This window comes from Xenopus laevis, chromosome 2L (assembly GCF_017654675.1).
Source record: "Xenopus laevis strain J_2021 chromosome 2L, Xenopus_laevis_v10.1, whole genome shotgun sequence".
In the NCBI taxonomy this organism is placed as follows: Eukaryota; Metazoa; Chordata; class Amphibia; order Anura; family Pipidae; genus Xenopus; species Xenopus laevis.
In genome coordinates this window covers 189,863,346-189,877,246 of record NC_054373.1, presented here as the reverse complement: position 1 = coordinate 189,877,246, position 13,901 = coordinate 189,863,346, and the positions used below count along the sequence as shown (strand labels likewise).

The window sequence follows — 13,901 nt, the reverse complement described above, 5'->3', positions numbered from 1 at the left end:
ATACATAAGGATCTACCGTTTAAACAGATAGAGACAATTACAGACAAAGAGGGACGATATGTCATAGTAAAAGGGAAACTGGTAGATCAAATATGCACTATTGCTAACGTTTATGTACCCAATTCGGGACAAATACCATATTTAAAGCATTTTTTAAAAGTCTTGGAAAACTTCAAGGAGGGTCTAGTCATCTTAGAATGTAACATTGAACCCACTCATAGACTCTTCCTCTAAGAAAACAAATATATTGTATAAAGGTTTGAAAGACTTAAAAAGGATTTTGTCTGACATGCAATTGATTGACGTTTGGAGAACACTGAACCCGCCCAAAAAAGACCACACACACTTCTCTAAGGTCCACTTAGTTTATTCGAGAATTGATTACATTTTTGTATCTCACCATTGGTTAAGACTGTTTACAAAAGCTGACATAGGTAATCTCTTACTGTCAGACCATTCTCCGGTAACTGTTACATTTTCCATCCCTAAAACACTAAGGTCAGAATTCACATGGCGACTTAACGAATTTTTATTACATACTGAAAAGAGGAAAGAACAGATAAAGTCTTGGATAGAAACAATAATTCAGACCAACGATACACCAGATATTTCTCCAGTTACATTGTGGGAAACCATTAAATGTGTGCTGCGTGGCAAATTAATGGCTATGGGAAGTCACCTAAAGAAAGAAAAAGAAAAAGAGATATTAGACCTATTGAAAGATATAGCAATTTTGGAACAATCTCATAAAGAGTCTATTGCTCATAAAACACTGATTGTCTTAGAAAGCAAAAGGTTACAACTTAGATCCATGTTAAACCACAGAGTACAGAAGAGTTATATAAGAACCAAACAAAAGTATTACGAATTTGGAGATAAATGTAATAAATACTTTGCGAGGACCATTAAAAAGATTCAACCTCAAACACAGATTATGTCAATCAAGGACAAAGACAATAACACACATTATGATACTAAGAAAATAGCTGCAGCATTTCAGAACTATTATCAATCATTATACAAATTGAACGCATCACCTCCAAAAATTGAGATTGTAAACAAAATGGAACAATTCCTGAACAAGGCAGGTGTACGGTACATAAACTTTCACAGGACGATAGAGATTACTTGGACACCCCATTTGACCAAGATGAAATCAAGGAATGCATAGACTCCTTACCTACAGGGAAAAGCCCAGCCCCCGATGGCTATATTGCTTCATTTTACAAAACATTTAAAGAAGAAATAACCCCACAATTGTACAATTATTTCAATGGTATATCAGATATTAAGAACTTTCACCCTCAAGCACAAGAAGCCCATATAACAATAATCCCTAAACCGAATAAAGACCCGCAATTATGCCCGAGTTACAGACCAATTTCTTTGATCAATGTTGATATGAAAATATACGCCAAACTTATAAGTAACAGAATAAAAAGATACTCACCCGAACTTATTCATACAGACCAGGCCGGATTCACTCCTAAAAGGAAAGGAAAAGACAATATTTTTTAGATCATATCCCTGATGCACCATACCTGAAAAAGAGGTCTGCCAACTATTTTGCTTACCACAGATGCTGAAAAGGCATTTGATAGGGTATCCTGGGTCTTTCTTGAGAAAACATTGATTACTTTTGGTTTTGGTCCTGCAATGGTAAAGAAAATTATGGAATTATATCAGAACCCAACCGCTAGTATAAGAGTCAACGGTACTTCCCAAGGTTACAATTTGCAATGGAACAAGACAAGGATGCCCCTTGTCACCAATACTTTTTATTAGGGTTATGGAAATTCTATTATCTCACATTAAAAAAGACACTGATATCTCTGGAATAATAGCAAATATTTTTTACAAATACAAATGTATTGCGTTCGCAGATGACCTGCTATTATGCATAACAAAGCCTGTTCTTTCTCTCCCTAAGGTAATAGCTCTAATGAGAGAATTTGGAGTATACTCTAATTTTAAGGTCAATTACACAAAATCTGAGATCTTAAATGTAAATTTACCTCTTTCTAAAGTTCAGGAATTAAAAATGAACTTCCCATTCAAATGGGCAGAGCCCTCTATCAAGTACTTAGGGATACATTTAAGGGCAGATATGGATCATCTATACCAAGATAATCACTTACCACTTCTGACTTCTCTCCGAAAATTATTGTTTAATTGGGAGAAACTTAAATTATCTTGGTCAGGTAGACTGCAAGCCAGTAAGATGACCTTTATGCCCAAACTTTTATATCTTATTCAAGTGCTTCCCATTACAATCCCTCAGGCATTCTTTAAATCCGTCAAATCTATGATATCAAGATTCATTTGGAATGGAAAAAACCCCAGACTAAAACATAATCTCCTTATTTCATCTAAAGAAAAGGGAGGTCTCGGCCTGCCCGACTCATACCTCTACTACATTGCTACCCATTTGACTAGGATACTAGATTGGAGAGAGGGAATAAAGAACAAAGATTGGCGGATTTTAGAACACCTGACAACGGGATATCCACTAATCAATAACCTATGGTCTGATTTGCAATATATCCCGAAAGAGGCTCTACAGCATCCTTTAATAGGTGCTACATTGAGAGAATGGCATAAAAATAAATCCATTTACAACTTAACTATGACTCCCTTTATATTACAGCCCTTGATGTTCAATCCCCAATTCCCACCAAGTATGGAAAAAGGGCTTTTCAAAGATGGGGACATTGGGGTTCGAAGGCGACTAAAATATGCGATTTAATAAAAAATGGAAAAATAACAACATTGGCTGAAATTCAAAAGAGATGGGGGTGCCACCCCAGGGATGTTTGGAATTATAATCAATTACATGTATTTATTCATTCAATCTCACCTAAAGATTGGAATAGACCCGAAACGTGCTGGGAATCGTTGGCATCCTCAGCAATCGAGATTACCAAACCACTCTCCAAAACATATAGATTGTTGATTGATGCAATAGGCACAGGCCCAAATCGTCAACGTTTGGAGTGGACTAAGGAATTAAATTTTGTATTTTCGGATATGATGTGGAACGACATTCTTAAAGTAATACACAAGACAAATAAGGCGGTCAAAACAAGAGAAGCGATTTATAAGTTGGTTACTCGTTGGCACTATGAAACTGAAAAAAATATATCCTAATAGTTCGGGACTCTGTTGGAGGTGTGATTTGGCTGAAGGGAATCATACCCATGTGTGGATGACATGCCCTGTTTTACAATCATTCTGGACAGAGGTATTAGCGACTGTCAGTATTGTAACGCAATCTAGATTTTCGTTAGATAGGCCAGAATCCATTTTATTTAATATACACCACGATAATAAAAATCTGATAAAAGATCCACTTACCTTGCACCTCATGCAATCGGCCAAAGCATTAATACCCCAAAAATGGAAATCCATCGAAGCCCCTACAATTAGAGAATGGCTACTGAAAGTCGAGGAAGTGAGATAAATGGAAGAGATCACTTATCTTATTCATAACCGTAGCAAGGTATATTGGGAGACATGGTACCCATGGTTTTATTTTTGCCAAAACAGCTCCATTAACACATAACTAGCACTCCATCCACATGGTTGCTTAGGGTCTTTGCCTTCAATTTATTTATCCTCGAACATCTTCCACTCTTTAGTTGGCGTACAGGAATACTGTAAACATAGCCATAACTTGACCCTATAACTCTATGTTTATTTGATGACTGGATTTGTATTATAAGGGACATTGCATACGTGTACAGTTTGTGTAAAGTAATAACTTGATGTTTACCTGCCACATTAAGGAGGTAAGAATCTCGAATTCCAGGTGTTACTGCACCATGGGCAATGGTGCTTATATCTGATTGGCTGGATATATTGGGTATATTAGTCTTGCAGTGCTGCCCCCAGGCCCATGTGAAGGTTGTGGGTTCAGTTTAGATATTACATGACTGGGGGGGGGTCATTATAGAACAGCTCAGTGATTCCCTGTTGGTCTGTATCAACAGGGATGAAAACCAGGGCTTATATCTCAAAATATGGGGCTAAATTGCATCAGAGCAGTTACCAATAGCAACCAATGAACAATGAACTTAATCAGACTACTAGAATTTACAAAATAAAGCAAAGATCTGGTTCCCAGGGTAAGTGCCATTTATCTTGTAAATTAGTAAATGAGCCCCACTCTGGGTACCAAGCTGCAGTGCAGAATTAGATTGATGATGTTGGTGAGTGGAGGATTGTACAGAACCCCAATATATGACAAAATCATCAACAAAAGCTTGGGGTACATACCCTAAATACATTCCTTACTGCTCCCCCCAAACTGTAATATGTTCCTTTATTTAGTGACATTCAGTCAGTTCATGGAACATGTTTGGATCTCCCAGTTCTTACCCTTCCCCTGGGGAATATCCACAGTCACGAAGCCTTTAATCCATTTATAGTATGGGAAGTGATAGAGTTCTCCTTTGGGGCAGGTCACGGAGATGTAGCTACAGAACCAGGTATCTGTTGGGAAGAACAAGTACTGTTCCTTAATGATCCGGACCAGCAGGATCTCTCCCAGGTCTTCCTCACTACTCACTGTGTACTCATCCATCTGGGAATAAACACAATTGAAGCTTATATTTTACCTACACATTTATTCCTGATGCTGTAATAATGAAATAAAACAGACCCAGTGATTAGTGATGGGCGAATGTGCGATGTCCTGTATGATTGTGCCATATTGACTCAGTTACTGACCTGCCCCATTGTTCTGTTCATGGTCAAATACAGCCTCCATGTAACCACCAACAGCAGAGAAATTATAGACAGGGAAACCCTGTGGTCCTTGGATCAACTTACAATGATGTGGGGACACAAGTAAACCAATCACAGTCTCATTTATTAGAAAATTCACATTATTTAGTTTCATCTAACTGATGCAAAGTATCAGAGTCTGGAGACCTCTAGTATCAGAGGCTGGAGTCCTGGTATCAGACATGGTAAAAGTTATGGTAAATGGGGAAGTGAGTGCCACTTCCCCATTTACCATAACTTTTACCATGTCTGATAGAGATAGACTAGAGGTCTCCAGACTCTGATACTAGAAGTCACAGGCTCTGATACTAGAGGTCTCCAGACTCTGATACTAGAAGTCACAGGCTCTGATACTAGAGGTCTCCAGACTCTGATACTAGAGGAGGATCAAGTGGAGGAAAACATCACCAGTGATGCTGCCCATAGCCAGCAATTAGATTTTAACCTACAAGTTAGAAAACAAAAGCAAATATCTGAATAGTTGCTATGGGCAACAACACTGGTGATGTTTTTCTCTACTTGATAGCATGATAATTGATAAATAGTCTCCCCTAAGTGTACACAATACAGAGACATTGAGATCTGCCTTCACCAGATTCAGCTCTATCCAAGTACCCATGAACCTACTGGAGTTTTCCAGCCCTCGGGCAGTTTTGGGTTCCGGTTCTACTTGATAATATTTAACAAACACAGGCTGAGAAAAGCTTCGTCTGAGAGGCCAGTCTATGGGGCCTCTGACAGGCTTCCATCGATATCTGGCCATAAAATCACCCAGATGTTAATTGGGCAGGCTTAAAATTATTTTTGGATAGAGGACTGGATCGGTTCATTGATGGGGTCATTGATCCTACTGCCTACATTATTGGCCTTGTGACCCGAGCATTGGGCCCACAACCAGATCACCCCTCAAGGTGGGCATATAGGGAAGAGATCCACTCGTTTGGCAACCTCTGCAAACAAATGGATCTGCTCATGAACAGTGTATGACCACCTTTAGTGCATCCTTATATAATTACTTAAACAATATGATCTAAGGATATGAACCCCATCATCATCACTTTCCACCCCTCCCTATAGGAAGATACTCACATCCCCGCCTTGGAAATCTAGTCCCCAATTATCCAGTTTGTGTTTGGCACTTTCTCCATGAGATCCAATGAGGATTACTGAGATGGAGTCCATGGTCCCGGCACTGTTCACATTTCTGGTTACCACTTGGATTTTATACACAAACATCCCTTGGATTCAATGGATTGAGGAGATTTAAATAGTACAATAAATGCTGCTCCCTCAAAGTGTCACCCAGGAATAGGCATTAGCCTTATATACAGGAGAAATTCATGGAACATGCTCACCCCCCCCCCCAACCAGGTAATTTCTACAGAAGTGACAATCAAGTATACAGACCATGTGACAAGGGTGAGGAGACGCCTGCAGTTGGTCTCATGATAAGTCTGATATTTATACTTTACAGCAACACAGAACTGTTGTCTCACTTATTCACATGATTAAATTATTGGCAGTTTGTGTAGTTGGCAAACAAAAGTCTTTGTGCAAATCTATTGTAATGTGACTTTAACTGACTGAGATGTCGCTCTGTCTCTTCCATGTTGGGAAAACTCTTACTGAAGTGTCTCTGCCGTGACTTTATTCTGAGATCTTTAGGCTCAGTTTGGAATGTCTCATTGTTACAAGAGAGCTGAGCACTTTCTAATTCAGAGGGGTGGGGGGTATTTACTGCTCTTGCTGGAAGCGTCTCTGCTCCTCTCACCTTGGGGCTCATATACACGCAAACTGTTTGTCATATTTTTCCATGGAACTTTGAGTTTTATGTTTATAGAATGTAAATTTGTACAAAGCTTTAAATGTTCCTTGTTCGTTTCACAACTGTGAGTTTTTCCAACAAACTGACTTTTACTGGCAGAAAATATAATTTTTCACTCTTGCCAAAATCAATAGAATCCATGGTAGTTAAATCCATATATATGTGTATTAAATGGGGCATAGAGTTACGGGAGGAGGGGGTCCCACTGTATAGAGCACTGGTAAGACCCCATCTAGAATATGCCCTACAGTTTTGTCTCCATCACTCAAACAGGACATTATTGTATTAGAGAGGGGACAGAGAAGGGCAACTAAGCTGGTAAAGGGAAAATCTTAGCTATGAGGAAAGACTGGCCAAATTGGGGATGTTCACCCTGGAGAAGAGGCGCTTAAGGGGAGATATGATAACTATGTATAAATAGAGGGGATATGATCACTATATATAAATATATAAGGGTTCAGTAAAGAAGGTCCGAACTCTCAGGACTTAAAAAAAATCAAATAATGTTTTATTAACAAAATCTTTGTTAATAAAACATTATTGAATTTTTTTAAGTCCTGAGAGTGCGGACCCTCTTTACTGAATAATTATTTAAAAAATTTTGGACACTGCACCCAGGCAAGTTGAACCTAGTGACGAGAGTGCCGACTCCCCCAAAGTTCTTAAATATATAAGGGGATATTGTCACTATATGAATATATAAGGGGGATATGAACACTATATATAAATATATAAGGGGATATGATCACTATATATAAATATATAAGGGGATATGATCACTATATATAAATATATAGGGGGGATATGATCACTATATAAATATATAAGGGGATATGATCACTATATTTAAATATATAAGGGGATATGATCACTATATATAAATATATAAGGGGGATATGATCACTATATATAAATATATAATGGGGATATGATCACTATATATAAATATATAAGGGGATATGATCACTATATATAAATATATAAGGGGGAAATAATCAGTATATATAAATATACAAGGGGATATGATCACTATATATAAATATATAAGGGGGATATGATCACTATATATAAATAAATAAGGGGGATATGATCACTATATATAAATATATAAGGGGGATATGATCACTATATATAAATATATAAGGGGGATATGATCCCTATATATAAATATATAAGGGGGATATGATCACTATATATTAATATATAAGGGAGCTATGATCCCTATATATTAATATATAAGGGAATATGATCACTATATATAAATATATAAGGGGATGTGGTCACTATATATAAATATATATATGGAGGATATGATCACTATATATAAATATATAAGGGGATATGATCACTATATATAAATAAATAAGGGGGATATGATCACTATATATAAATATATAAGGGGATATGATCCCTATACATAAATATATAAGGGGGATATGATCACTATATATAAATATATAAGGGAGCTATGATCCCTATATATAAATATATAAGGGAATATGATCACTATATATAAATATATAAGGGGATGTGATCACTATATATAAATATATACGGAGGATATGATCACTATATATAAATATATAAGGGGATATGATCACTATATATAAATATATAAGGGGATATGATCACTATATATAAATAAATAAGGGGGATATGATCACTATATATAAATATATAAGGGGATATGATCACTCTTTATAAATATATAAGGGGGATATGATCACTATATATAAATATATAAGGGGATATGATCACTATATATAAATGTATAAGGGGATATGATCACTATATATAAATATATAAGGGGATATGATCACTATATATAAATATATAAGGGGGAAATAATCACTATATATAAATATACAAGGGGATATGATCATTATATATAAATATACAAGGGGATATGATCACTCTTTATAAATATATAAGGGGGATATGATCACTATATATAAATATATAAGGGGATATGATCACTATATATAAATGTATAAGGGGATATGATCACTATATATAAATATATAAGGGGGAAATAATCACTATATATAAATATTCAAGGGGATATGATCATTATATATAAATATTCAAGGGGATATGATCACTATATATAAATATATAAGGGGATATGATCACTATATATAAATAAATAAGGGGGATAAGACAACAATATATAAATATATAAGGGGGATATGATCACTATATATAAATATATAAGGGAGCTATGATCCCTATATATAAATATATAAGGGAATATGATCACTATATATAAATATATAAGGGGATGTGATCACTATATATAAATATATACGGAGGATATGATCACTATATATAAATATATAAGGGGATATGATCACTATATATAAATATATAAGGGGATATGATCACTATATATAAATAAATAAGGGGGATATGATCACTATATATAAATATATAAGGGGATATGATCACTCTTTATAAATATATAAGGGGGATATGATCACTATATATAAATATATAAGGGGATATGATCACTATATATAAATGTATAAGGGGATATGATCACTATATATAAATATATAAGGGGATATGATCACTATATATAAATATATAAGGGGAAATAATCACTATATATAAATATACAAGGGGATATGATCATTATATATAAATATACAAGGGGATATGATCACTCTTTATAAATATATAAGGGGGATATGATCACTATATATAAATATATAAGGGGATATGATCACTATATATAAATGTATAAGGGGATATGATCACTATATATAAATATATAAGGGGGAAATAATCACTATATATAAATATTCAAGGGGATATGATCATTATATATAAATATTCAAGGGGATATGATCACTATATATAAATATATAAGGGGATATGATCACTATATATAAATAAATAAGGGGGATAAGACAACAATATATAAATATATAAGGGGGATATGATCACTATATATAAATATATAAGGGGGATATGATCCCTATATATAAATATATAAGGGGGATATGATCCCTATATATAAATATATAAGGGGGATATGATCACTATATATTAATATATAAGGGAGCTATAATCCCTATATATAAATATATAAGGGGATGTGATCACTATATATACATTTATAAGGGGATATGATCACTATATATAAATAAATAAGGGGGATATGACCACTATATATAAATATATAAGGGGGATATGATCCCTATATATAAATATATAAGGGGGATATGATCACTATATATATATATATATATATATATATATATATATAATGGAGCTATGATCCCTATATATAAATATATAAGGGAATATGATCACTATATATAAATATATAAGGGGATGTGATCACTATATATAAATATATATGGAGGATATGATCACTATATATAAATAAATAAGGGGGATATGATCACTATATATAAATATATAAGGGGATATGATCACTCTTTATAAATATATAAGGGGGATATGATCACTATATATAAATATATAAGGGGATATGATCACTATATATAAATGTATAAGGGGATATGATCACTATATATAAATGTATAAGGGGGATATGATCACTATATATAAATGTATAAGGGGATATGATCACTATATATAAATATATAAGGGGGAAATAATCACTATATATAAATATTCAAGGGGATATGATCATTATATATAAATATTCAAGGGGATATGATCACTATATATAAATATATAAGGGGATATGATCACTATATATAAATAAATAAGGGGGATAAGACAACAATATATAAATATATAAGGGGGATATGATCACTATATATAAATATATAAGGGGGATATGATCCCTATATATAAATATATAAGGGGGATATGATCCCTATATATAAATATATAAGGGGGATATGATCACTATATATTAATATATAAGGGAGCTATAATCCCTATATATAAATATATAAGGGGATGTGATCACTATATATACATTTATAAGGGGATATGATCACTATATATAAATAAATAAGGGGGATATGACCACTATATATAAATATATAAGGGGGATATGATCCCTATATATAAATATATAAGGGGGATATGATCACTATATATATATATATATATATATATAATGGAGCTATGATCCCTATATATAAATATATAAGGGAATATGATCACTATATATAAATATATAAGGGGATGTGATCACTATATATAAATATATATGGAGGATATGATCACTATATATAAATAAATAAGGGGGATATGATCACTATATATAAATATATAAGGGGATATGATCACTCTTTATAAATATATAAGGGGGATATGATCACTATATATAAATATATAAGGGGATATGATCACTATATATAAATGTATAAGGGGATATGATCACTATATATAAATGTATAAGGGGGATATGATCACTATATATAAATGTATAAGGGGATATGATCACTATATATAAATGTATAAGGGGATATGATCACTATATATAAATGTATAAGGGGATATGATCACTATATATAAATGTATAAGGGGATATGATCACTATATATAAATGTATAAGGGGATATGATCACTATATATAATGTGACAAGCTGGCGGCTTGAACACGTAACTTTTAGGGGGGATTAGTCAATGGCGAGCAGGCAGCATAGGAGAAAGGAGCATGAAGACAGGGACACACAGCTTCTTCATGGAAAATACACGTTTATTTTCCTACTTTTCAAAGACAGTCAATAATCCACATACAGTACACAGGGGTGACCATTTTATCATTCAAACAAATAATAAAATAAAAACCTAGCCCATTGGGCACTACCTTCACACCTTGAAGCAGTCCCTGACTAGGCCGGGCCCCTTGTGGACTACCAGCAAACAAAACAATTGTTGTGGCACACCCCTGTACTCACAGTCTTGGAGTGAACCTTTTAGCCTCCTGGCTTTTCTTCAATGTCCCACACAGACAACAACTCTGGCTCTTAGTCACAGCCACGGGCTCCCTCTGCTTCATGCAGGATCAGGCGGCACTCCCAGCTCCTCTGGGAGTTCCTAACAAAGCCAGGTCTCCTACCTGCTGTGCCCTGTTGAGAGACCCACTCTCCCATTCTAATTAAGTTTAAATAGCCTTTCCACAGGACAGCTTTCCTGTGAAAGGTGAACTCCAATCCCTGAACTGGATCTGCGGAATGGAGTCCCTGGCTACTAAAGTCTTTAAACAGAGCGCCGATTCTCTGTTTCATAACTCCCTTCCTGGAGCCTATCTCAGTCCCTGGGGAGAAATTAAAGGCTAGAGTGACCTTTTTCCACCTTTTCCTAGTCACTCTACCACATATCCCCCCTCTCTGCTTCAACCCGTAGGGGTGAGCACATTGAAACCCTAATAGAAATTCTTTTTCTCTTAAAAGGATTTCTCGCTCTATACTCCCCACTCTTTGTGTGGATAAAGGGCTAGGGAGCTGCCTTTCACCACCCTGACCACCAGGGTGTATACTTGGGCACTTTGTAGCCTGTAACATATTCATCCCATGTGTTTCAATCACCGTGTACACACATAGGCTGCTTTGTATACTTGACCCTCTCTCAGGCATCACCATGCGTTTGCCTTTGTTTTTCAATTTACTCCCCCAGGTTATCATGCCTGAACCATGGGAGTCACTTTCACCACATGCAGTTACACTTTCTGCCACTAAGCCTGAACCTGCACAGAGAGGCTTAGTTTTCCTTAGAATACCCCCACCAATGGAAGGTATAACGCTCTTGGATGAACCCTTTAAGGCAACCTTATTACCTCTATCACAGGGATTCAACACATGTATGGCTATGGGAGTGGTCACACACAACTCCTGCTTTTTATTAACTGGGGAAGATACTTTGGCTGGACTTGTATCAACCCAGTCAGACACACATGCTTTGGCATCACAATCATGCACACTCTGCCTTTTACATTTACCCACTGTAGGGTGTCTTTCTTGGTCACAGATTTGTGTCACACACACTGACACACAATCAGTTATATGCTCAGTGGTAGCAAGCAACTCACATTTGGAAGCATTATGAGTATTCATACTGGACTCATCCACTGACAGACAGACACTTTCTGTCTGCAATACTCCTTCTACGGCCTGTAGAACTGGAGTGGGGTCACACACAGGATCTGGGGTATCCAGAATCTCACAATCTGGAGCCTTAAGAGGAAGTTTAACATCAATTTTACTTTCCTCTACATTCACACCATGTGGCTTACCACCATTGGTTACCATGTTATCTTTTTCAACAACACACTCAGTTTGGTTGCCACTCAACATACACTCACCGAGTTTAACACAACCCTCTGTCTCTAAGGGTTCACTGTAGGTGGTCTGGGAATCCCCACCTGAATCACTTTTCTCACGCAAGTCTTTACTTTTAAAGAATAGGTCAAATGCCTCCTTTAGTTTCACCCTTGCATCGTCACACTTTTTAAAGGGGCAATTATCCGTTATGTGACCTGGGCCAAAACAATATGTGCACTCTGTTTTGCACACAGCCTCAAACTTGCACACCCACTCTTGCACGTTATACATGGGGCAGGGCTTAAGGTTTACTTCACCTTTAAGATACCCTCCATCTGAATTACCAACACAATTTTCACTCATATTGTGTTGCACACACTCACTTTCTGCTTCTGCATGTTTCCCACTGTGAACAACCTCCTTCACAGGCTCTAGGGGAACATTACATTTAGGGGTCACCCCTACACTTTTCTCTATGGGTGTTAATTCACTCCCCACAGTCACACTTTCAGAATTCACCTCTGAACATTTTTCAGCAAAATTAAACATCACATTTTGCATAGGATAAACATTACCCAACTGGTATAACTGCCCCACATGCAATACTTCATTGTTGTATAATAAGTCCCGAACTAAGGGAAAGTCTGTTCCCTGAACAATGTCTCTCCGGACCTTGCCTGTAAATAAAGAGTCGCAGTCTTTCAACCCACCAGCCTGCTGTTCCCTTTCCACCACCCCTTTAAGAATAGTCTCACCATTCCTGTAGTAGGGCCTCCGGTGTGGAACCGCTGGGGATGAATTCTGGCCAAATATGCCAGACTGGACTTTGAATCCAGATGCAGTAGACTCTCCTGGCACTTGTGAAGCCTCTCGCACTTCTTGACGCTTTAACACTGGACAGGTCGGGACACACTCACCAACTCTGTGGCATCTCCAGCATGGCTCCTCCATGTGGCTTAGGTCATCTCTCTTCATCTGTATCACTTTACACTGCTGTAACCTCAAGACATCTGGTCTGTACAGCGCTCTCTGTGGTACAC

The 13,901-nt window shown here is 36.2% G+C and overlaps 1 protein-coding gene across 3 annotated transcripts; it reads right to left on the bottom strand.

The window, feature by feature from the left end:
- Positions 1 to 564: 564 nt before the first annotated feature.
- LOC121400093 (arachidonate 12-lipoxygenase, 12R-type-like) lies at positions 565 to 6,141 on the bottom strand. Of its 3 annotated transcripts, none has more exons than XR_005965556.1 (6): positions 5,875 to 6,141; positions 4,378 to 4,582; positions 2,858 to 3,416; positions 1,575 to 1,651; positions 1,451 to 1,486; positions 565 to 679 (listed from the first exon to the last, which is right to left on the bottom strand). XR_005965556.1 is itself a non-coding variant. In XM_041582877.1 (6 exons), exons 1-4 carry the CDS (start codon positions 6,019 to 6,021, stop codon positions 1,634 to 1,636), a joined length of 432 nt encoding a protein of 143 aa, XP_041438811.1. In that variant the 5' UTR covers positions 6,022 to 6,141; the 3' UTR covers positions 565 to 679; positions 1,451 to 1,486; positions 1,575 to 1,633. The 3 variants fall into 3 exon arrangements, 2 of the variants coding, with proteins under 2 accessions (XP_041438811.1, XP_041438810.1); XM_041582877.1 differs by having other exon boundaries at positions 3,355 to 3,416; XM_041582876.1 differs by lacking the exons at positions 565 to 679; positions 1,451 to 1,486; positions 1,575 to 1,651 and having other exon boundaries at positions 3,190 to 3,416; positions 5,875 to 6,021.
- Between the last annotated feature and the right edge of the window lie 7,760 nt (positions 6,142 to 13,901).